Source organism: Charadrius vociferus, unplaced genomic scaffold, assembly GCF_000708025.1.
Source record: "Charadrius vociferus isolate BGI_N301 unplaced genomic scaffold, ASM70802v2 scaffold51, whole genome shotgun sequence".
Taxonomy (NCBI): Eukaryota; Metazoa; Chordata; class Aves; order Charadriiformes; family Charadriidae; genus Charadrius; species Charadrius vociferus.
In genome coordinates this window covers 926,665-936,211 of record NW_009646939.1, presented here as the reverse complement: position 1 = coordinate 936,211, position 9,547 = coordinate 926,665, and the positions used below count along the sequence as shown (strand labels likewise).

General features: G+C 36.6%; 1 protein-coding gene across 1 annotated transcript in view; it reads right to left on the bottom strand.

The window, feature by feature from the left end:
* Window positions 1-7,539, bottom strand: part of TPPP (tubulin polymerization promoting protein) — a 55,862-nt gene extending 48,323 nt beyond the window's left edge. The window contains exon 1 of the mRNA XM_009894955.1: window positions 7,229-7,539. Within this exon, the coding sequence (XP_009893257.1) occupies window positions 7,229-7,539 (311 nt within the window). The remainder of the gene's footprint in view (window positions 1-7,228) is intronic.
* Between the last annotated feature and the right edge of the window lie 2,008 nt (window positions 7,540-9,547).

The following is a 9,547-nucleotide window of genomic DNA, read 5'->3' as shown; positions in this document are numbered from 1 at the left end:
GAATTTTAAATGATGGGGCAATATGATGAATTTAGAATGAGTTAAAAACAAAACAAAAACACAAAGGAAAAAAACCCTCTAAAAACCCACAAGACAAGATCTCATACGAGAGCCCTACTTCTACTCTAAACCAGTAGAAGTCCTTGGAGTCTGCAAGCAGCATATGCCACAAAGTGGAGCAAATACCAAGTGAGCTGCTATAAGGTACTGCGTATGATATCATGCAGCATTCTGTATCAGCTGAGAAATGAATCACCACTGTATCTATAGGCTTTCACATGATGTCTGATCACACGAAAAGGTGTTTTTAAAATCATAATCAGCACACATCATTAGGGTTACAGAAGTTATCCATTTTACACGCACAAAACAAGCTTGCATAACAGCAAGTGAATCTAAATCCATCTTTCTTCTCATAAGTGATCACTGTTTTACTGTTAAAATTTCTGCCTCTTTGCAGAAGGGTTGCTTTGTTTTTTTAAATAAAAAAGCTTCTCAAGGGTAAAGGTCAAAAGGCAACCTTACATTTGCCTTCTTGGACAAGAAAGGAAATTGGATCTTAATTTCAATTAAAATCAAGTATAGATGATGTGATAAAGAACACTTTCTTTTGTAACTTACCTACATTTCTATCTGTAACTGCACTACTTCACAATTTGCCTGGAAGGGAGAGATTTATTAGCACGGATTACGCTCTGCATACCATTCTATAGCCACTTAAAACTTATTCCCTGATGCAGACATATTAAAGTACACAAGTTAACTGTTACGCCTACTTCATGCATAAAATAGGATTACACAAATCAGATTCTATGTCACTATTAAAAGAATCTCTTCAGTAGGAAAGTAAAACACAACTTACAACTACTATGTGCTTAATTTACATATAAAGTAGACTTCATACCTATTAACATATTTAAAAAACTTAAGACAGGCTTCAGTAAGATCTCTGTTAAATACAAATTACGTCAAATAAATCTCATGGAGAGATATTTGTTTTGAATGAGTGCAGGTGTCAAAGTACTACTCTTTTCAAATACATTAAGAGAGCGAGCAGTATCATAGTTGTTCAACACAAAGAAAAGACAACAATACTATTATAGTTGACAAATAGGGAAAGCATGTACTCATTTTTGCCAAGATTATCTTGCCAGCTGCTTAGAGCAAACATTATCCATTTTTATTCTTCCGCAGTCTTGCATCAATGGTGAACTACTGCTGAATTAAGACTCAGCTGGTCTCAGGTACAAGCACTCCTGTAGAGACCTGACTGATCCAAACTGTGGGAACTAGGCTAAACAGCTGACTGTGCAAGATGTACTAAGGATAGAATATGGGTGGGACTGCTCAAAAGTCAGGGCACAATAAAGTGTGTTGTGAAGATTCTCCATGGGAACAAAACCTTCCTTTCTCAAAAAGATGGAGGAGAGTTTTCTGGCCTTTAGAACACATGGCTTCCTCGGCAACAAAAAAACATGTCAAAGCAATACAAGAAACTATTAATGGAATTTAAGAGGACAATTATGCTTTCACTTGATCTCTTACCAAAAATATTTTAGAGGGAGGGGAGTAAGGTATATTTACAAAGCTTCTGTAGATTAGCTAGTCTTCAATAACAATCCAGTATAGAACCACAAAAATTTGTTTAAAATTTAACACATAGTAACATCAAAACAAACAAATGTTTCCATGGAGACAACTACCTAAATAAATGCTCACAATGGATCCAAGGAATGACGTCACCCAGGCCTGCCTGCAACCATAGTAACATGCCAGTGTAAACAGAAATATTTTTATTTTTCTATCTAATAATGTCATAGAATTAGCAGTTTTATGGCAGTGCTTAAACCATATTCTTGCAGTGCTGAGTGGTAACACTTCTAAATTAAGAGCAGAAGTATTTATATCAGGGCTATTACTATTACCATATTAACTACATACAACAAGTGGAGTATGTGTATGGCATAGCTAACATATCAAATTTGCTAGAGCAGTTGTTGACCCCAATAAACAAAGAAATTTAAGTTCCTAAGGCAACATGCCAGAATGCTGGTCAGAGATTAGTAACATCTATTCTTCTCAGGTATTCTGATTTCCTTAATACAAAAACCCTGAAGTTCCTAGCCTGTTGTGTCTCACTGTCTTACTGGATTAAGAAGAAGAATGCAGCCACATGTTGCTTTTCATACCACATACAGAATACTTCTGTACCCTTCTCCTGTGTCACCAATGACCTTGCTTTCTCCAAGGCAACAAGATTCACTAAACCCATATTTGCACTCTGCAAGCACAATACAAGACACACAGCCTACAAACTTTCGCAACTCTGGAAGAGTAACATAAAATAAACGGTCAGTCAACGAGGAAAATTTCCAAGAAGGAAGACAATTGTTTCAGTTACTAAAAAGATACCCATGGAATTCCCATTCTCATGAAACCCATCCATTTTCAAATGCTATTGCATGTCTGCAAGTTGTATGTCTCAAAATTCAGTAGACCCAGATTGCATTATCACTCTTAATTTGCAAAATATAAAAGGAAGATGTCTATATAAGGTTCAGATAGTATGTGAAAAATGAATGCTTGGAATGATCCAATATTACTAAGATATTTATACTAACCCTCTACATTTTAGCAAAAGCCTGACCTAAAGGGAAATTGAAGTTATTATCATTTCAAAAATGGTGAAATACTATTTTTGGTCCTGTCATGAAAAAATTTCACAGAGTAATTTATAAAAACTTTCCTTCTCATAATTGTTACATGTGCTTGTCTTCAAGTACAGCAATGAATTTAGGGACCAGTTAAAAAAATTACTTCCTACAAAGTATTTTCAGGCTTCTTCTTTCAAAACAATTGTATGAACAGGTGTTTCAGAGAAGGGGTTGCTTCATTTTTACCATTTAGAGACACAGCTATCCTGATACCAATTAGCAAGAGATTTTTATGTAACTTTAAGCTAGCTTTGAAATGAAAATTTACCCTGCACCCATAGTGTTACTGTTGTATGCAGTCCAATGAACATATGAAGAAGAGTCCGACGTATCAAGTTTTGACTGTGAAACTAAAAGATACAATAAAGAAAGCTTACTACGTAATTGCATTTACAGTTATGTATACTTTTGTTGGTTTTGCTGCATTTTTAATAGACTTCATCCCATAAGCTATTGTAAAACTTTAATTCACTCTTCACAATTTCTTTTGTTTTAGCAGGTGCAACATGCATAGGAAGATAACAATATCATGAGATGTCTTTATCGTATGTTTTTATAACCTAAAAATACAAAAAAAATATGTACTTTTCTACTTATTATAGAAATGGCAGTCTATCCTGATTGTATTAATGCAATCCAAATATTTGGCATAAATGTAAGTGGTTTTCCTCTGATCTCTAGGGATGCAACTTATAAATATTCATACACATGGCTACTCTCACATGTGGGTGTCAGCTTTTCAAGTAATTCCATTGCAAAATTCATTGCTGCTTAATTTCTTGTATTTTCTGAGCTGACAATAGAAAGGTTTTAATATAGAAGAAAAAAAAAAGGCAGAAGAAGACATACATTAAATCAATTTTTAACACACAACAACTTATATTATAATCCACCAAATCAGAAGAATTTGAGAGACCCTGAAGAACCCACATGGGGGGAGGGGAGGGCAGGCAGAGGAGGAGGGGGGAGATCACCCAATTTACATCTTTTCTTACCAAACAATGCAATTCTACCAATTCTTCTTTCATGTCTACTACTGTGCATTCTTTCCATTAGACCATTCCTTCTTCTTTATCCTAAAGTACATACAAATGTCGTGCTTACATGAAGGCCATCGGTGGACCTTTTATGCAACATAAATAGACAAATTACACTTCAGTCTGACCTGACATCCTCATGCAGAAGCAAAACAGCATTCTACGCTTATTTTCTTAAGTGTAAGAAAGGTTCATCAGAATTTCCTCAACCTTTACAACAACATAAACTTAACCTTAAATGAACTAATCTCTGAAAGACAGACACATAGTCCTAGCTTTGATGAAGTATCACAGACTTTTCAAAACTTCTGAAAGTTTCATTCACCTGGTTTGGGGGAGGTGGGGGGTGGAGAGTGTTAAGTCTACAAATATGTTAATTACTCCTCAGGACTAAACTGATAACATCTCTCCTGCAGCGGAGGAAGTTACCAATCACTGAATAAAACACTATCTTTCAGCAGCTCTTCAGTAAACATATCTGTTACTAAATTTCCCTGTTATGTTACCCTGACTATGAGCAATGCGCAGTTCCTACCTATTTTGCGAGTATCTGTAGCAGAACAATAAATAAAGCCTGGGAGAGCTCACAAGAGGACAAACACAGGCTATATACAAAGACTTAGTAATTCATAAATCCAAAGAACAATTCTACTGGATTAATTATTTTCTAGTGTTTGAACAACATCTGCTATTGTCATAAACTATAATTGGCTAGAAAACAAACCTTGCTAAACATGGTGATTTCCCCAGTAACAGACCCAACAGAAAACCTGTTTGGAAGTTCTACCACAATGCTAGATGGCAATTGTAGTTGGGTATGACAAAGATCTCTTCTTATATTTGGGCAGTTGTGGTCTGGCCAGGGAACACACCAAGATCCACCAGCCCCATCTTGCTGAAACATTGAGGCTGACCATAAGAATCCCAAGCCAAAGTCCATCTTGCAAGACACAGTCTAGCTCAAGAACCTAAAAACAACAGTGAAGTACAGAACCTTCTGATACCCAAAATAACTCTTATCGAGGCATGGAAGCAGTAGTCTGCACTTTCTGGGGAGCTGGAGATTCTTTTACAGCGTTTAATGTTTTTCATTCAATACAGATGGGGAAAAATGGGTTGTCAGAAAAACTTAGTGCTCTGCTGGGAAAAAGCTGCTTGTAAAAAGGAAATGAGCAAAAGTTTATTTTGTGAGTATGTCTGTTTTGATGCATCACCAAATCTATCATTATCCCTTACCTTAGGGTTATATGTGAACCAAATGAGAAAGCAAGGAGAAGTAGTTGTCTAAACATGCTCGAGAAACCCTGTATACTCAGCCTATGCATAAGCCTCCTAAGTTACAGCATATTACTAACACTTGAGTAACTACAGCCATTAAATCTTCCTTTGTTAAAACCACACGTGAAATAAACGTGATCTAGACCAAAGAGAATTTCTGACATATGCTCTCAAGAATAAAAATGTAAAAAAAAACAACCCACCCAACACTTAAGAAAATGTGAAGCATACCTACTAAAAGCATGCACATGAGAAAACTGGCCTTCCCAATAAAGACAGCAAATCTCAGCTATTATAAATTTCCCCATCTGCCATTTAAGCAATATTAATTTAAAAATAAAATCATTTTAAAAGAGAAGAATATACAAAATACATTTTTATATGTACATATACAGGTGAGGAACAATCAAGTAATTAATAATTAAGATAAAAAAGCTTTTGGATTTGAGGTAGTTATTTTCTAAAATATTAAATACTAGATAGACAGAGGAAAAGATGGTGTTCTTCCAAGAGAAATGATGACACTTCACAGCGGTCATGGGAGAAAGGTCTGAGAAATTGCTGAACAGGCACCTCCCCATAGAGGCAGAGACAAGAACACCTGAGCTGAGCTGAGACTGCTGAACAACCACAAGTGGATAAGCTGATATTCCCCTTGAGCCTCTCAGGTCCCCGCGACCTCACACTCATTCCTGCAGAACAGGACAGGATTCCTTCTAGCCCAGCAGGCATCAAAACTAGATACTTCTTTATATCTGCTAACGTTGCACAATTGTTTATGCCATATCATGGGATTGTCCTATCACTAACTTGCCCAGAGACTGACATGAGAAAGTAGCACTAAGATTTATTATTTCCTGTGATGATAGATACAGAGAAATTTTTTAATTGATGAAAGCCAAAGAAAATTTTAAAATAAATGCCAACATTGTCTATCATAGATTAAGAAAGAAACAAACAACGCTACAGCCTAAACATCCATTTCAAATAAGCCAGTTCACTGATAGTATACCTAACTCTGGCAACACAACTTCCAAAAAATACAAGTAGGGCCTAAAAGAGAAAGTGAACTAATATAAGAACAAGACGGTTGGAGTGTGCATATATAGTGTTTCCAATTGCCTAGATAAGATCCCTGAAGAGAAAAGAAACAAATAAAGAAAGAAATAAGTAATGTCATTCTAACTATGCATGTTATGCTGGACAGCCTTTCAAGATCAAGGGCTTTTTCTTCTCCGCCTTTCTATGCTTTGATGCACTCTAAACAGTCAGCGCTTGTAGTATGTTTTCCCAGCTACCCTTGTAAGCAACTCTTTAAGCAACTTGTTTGCACGTCTACCCCAGCATTACACCACAGTAGTTGAGAGCACAAGCTAAATAAATATTCCTACAAGCTGCAAGTACAAGAAAGGGACCTTCCTTAAAGCATGTTCCTCAACATAATGAGGTGTGAGACAATTTAAACAGTTACTGTGGTAATAAAAAAAAGATACCGGGGGAGGAGGAAGGTGAAAATGATCCAATTCTGCGCATAAAGCAAGAACAAAAAAAATTATTTGGCGCTTCATACAGAATATGCCAGAACAGTTGAATGTCTTCCCTTGGATTTGATGAGTTTCTGGATCAAGCCTGCCTAGGTTTTCAATCTGGGGAGAAATTTCACTAAAGCTCCAGTCTGCTTACAAGAATAAGCTGGGACCACCGAGATAATCCTAACCAATTAATCACAGCCATGGGTCTGCATTATAAATTCACCATCAGTTTGGTGTGGCCCTACACTTTAAACTTGAGTAGGTGTTGTGCTGGACAACAGGACTGTCAGTCTTCTGAGGCTAAGTTTGACAAGATGCAAAACTACATCCTGACTTCATTCAGATATCCTTCAGGCAACATTCGCATCATTTACTGCAGTCGAAAAAAAATACGTTTCTTGGAATAGCCTGCATTTGCCCTGATCACATCATACCTCTTTGTACAGCATGACACCTGTGACACTGAAGTCAGTTTAAGACAGTAGGACAGAAGCTAAAAGCTGTCTCTTCAGACAAAGCAACACAGTTTCATAAAGGAACAAGAAAGATCTATTGCAACAAAGACATGCAGTGCTTCACAACATCTGTAAGCAATAAAAGATAAATTTAGATGATATCTACAAAACATGTTGGGGAGACAAGAAACTGATGGCAGAAAGGAACTTACTTGATTTTACTGAAGACAATGTCAACATCTGTAACTGTCACGTTCTTCCCATCTATCACATGACAGTCCTTACATAGCTTTGACCAGTTCTTCCCATGCATTTCTTTTCCTGTGGCTCTTGTATCACCATGGATGGCAAATTTTCTAAAGGCCTCTTCCAGAGCACTTATTTCTCCTGCCATAGCTCCCTCATGGGAGCTATTTGAATCGTAGGATAATCGTTTTGCTGCTCGGTCCTTTGCTGGATCTGAAGGTGACTTTGGAGGAGTCTTATTCACAGGTTTGGTTGACTTCGCTTTATTGTCAGCCATTTTGCTACAAAGAAGAGGAGGGTAAACTCATTACATTAATTTGACCTAGTTTACATTCTGTTAAGCTACAGGCTACAGGCCACGTCACATCGTATGAAGAATAAATGGTCTATAAAGTTAGCAAGAACTCAGTGCCCTCCACCATCAAACAACAGTGTACATAGAACTACGTAACTCTCTGCCCATCTAGAAAAAAATATAGCACATTTAAAAAAAAAAAAGGTAAAGAACACTCCAGAAATAGGGTACAAACCTAATTTCACCATCATTATATTAGTCAACAAGAGAACACAGTGTTTGTTTCCTGGTTTTTGCCTTTTTTTTTTTTAAATGGCAATCACCACAGTCACTCCACAGATTTGAATAAAAGTATGCCTTTTACACTGTAGGCATTACTACCTATTTTTATTTCTGAAGGAAAAATAAGCAGCCCTTTATTTTCTGGACTGTGGCTTTTTAATTATTTTTTTTTCTTATTGGCAAATGAAATATTTTGAAAGTATAGCAAAAATATCAACAAGACTTACGTTATACAATGTAACAAGTAAGGAAGCCTCAGAGATGCTGAGACAAGTCTCTCTTGTTAACAAATACATTCATTTCTCAAGTTTATGCCCAAAGAACTGTAGCTGTGGAATTCATTTGGAATGAATACATCCATGATGCAGGAGCACTGAGAAGGGATGTCATTACTACAGAGAACAACTTTCAGATTACCCTGTGTTCGTGTAGGATAGGTTTGCCTTTTAAAAGAAACTTTAAACTGAGCAACAGAACACAAAAGTTATTTTCAGGTGTCTTCATCAAGAAGAAACCCCTAACATGTCAGAAGCATGCCACAGAAGCCTTTGCCTTCTGCCCATCCACTCTTAGCTCAGAAGTAAGAGGCACTGAAAAGCCTAGGGACAGGGTGCACTCTGGGCCTGTCCCAACAGCTACACACAGACTGTTGCCCAGACTCACATCTGTGGTGCTGCTACAGATTTTAACCCATAAAGAGGTGCTTCAGGTATCACAAGTTTGGCAAATACTGGATAATGGCAAATACTTACCTCATCCATTCTTCTTAAGTCATGGCTGTACATAGTACGTGACTAAGAATGTAAAGATTGCTATGTATTTCTAGTTAAGGTTTTATTTCTGCATCAGATAAAGTTCTTTTGGCTTATATATTGTACTTCAATACGAACTCCTCAGCAGTGGAAACAATGCTAAAATTCTACCTCTTCCAATATAGCTTAACCTCTGACATTTGAGCAACCAAGACTTGAGCAACCCTTTCTTACACTCTGCAACAGAACTAACTGTAACTACCTGCTATGCAGCAGTTGTTAAGCTTCATGATCAGAAACAACCTTTTAATAAAAACTATACTAAAAGACCTTTGTCCTTTACACTTGAGCAAATACAGCATGTCCAAAGCACTACTGTCTATTTTGAAAACATTTGAGTAAATGCTTAAAAACATTGTTGTATATTAAGCTTGGAGATCGTTCTGTTTTGTTTACACTGTCAGCACAAGTTTTGGCCAACAAACCAAAATGCTAAATTAAAATTAACATGACAGGAATTCACTAACTATAGCCTGAGAGTTATATGTGCACCTATGACATAAAAAGAAAAGCACTGTGAGAGGGGGAGAGTTTGGAACTTAAAATTTCATTAAAAAGTTTAAGATGTAACCAATTGTTATTTCTATTTCCGTTGCACCCTGCCTGCTCCCCAAAGAACAGCAATTTTTTCTCAATAAACTTTTCTGAAAGTCTCCCAACACTGGAACTCCAAGACTCACAGTAAATTCTAAGCTACTACAAGTATTACAGATGCATACATTTTTACTAAAATAGCTTCAAGATTATTTTAAACTGTCTGATACATCAGGCTACACACATTCTTTTGCAACCAAACCAGTGGTGAGAGAACACAAGAAGAAAACAAAAACACTGCTGACACATTCTATGCAAAAGAGAATTACATTAAAAATCAGATCATGATTCCACCTTGGAGG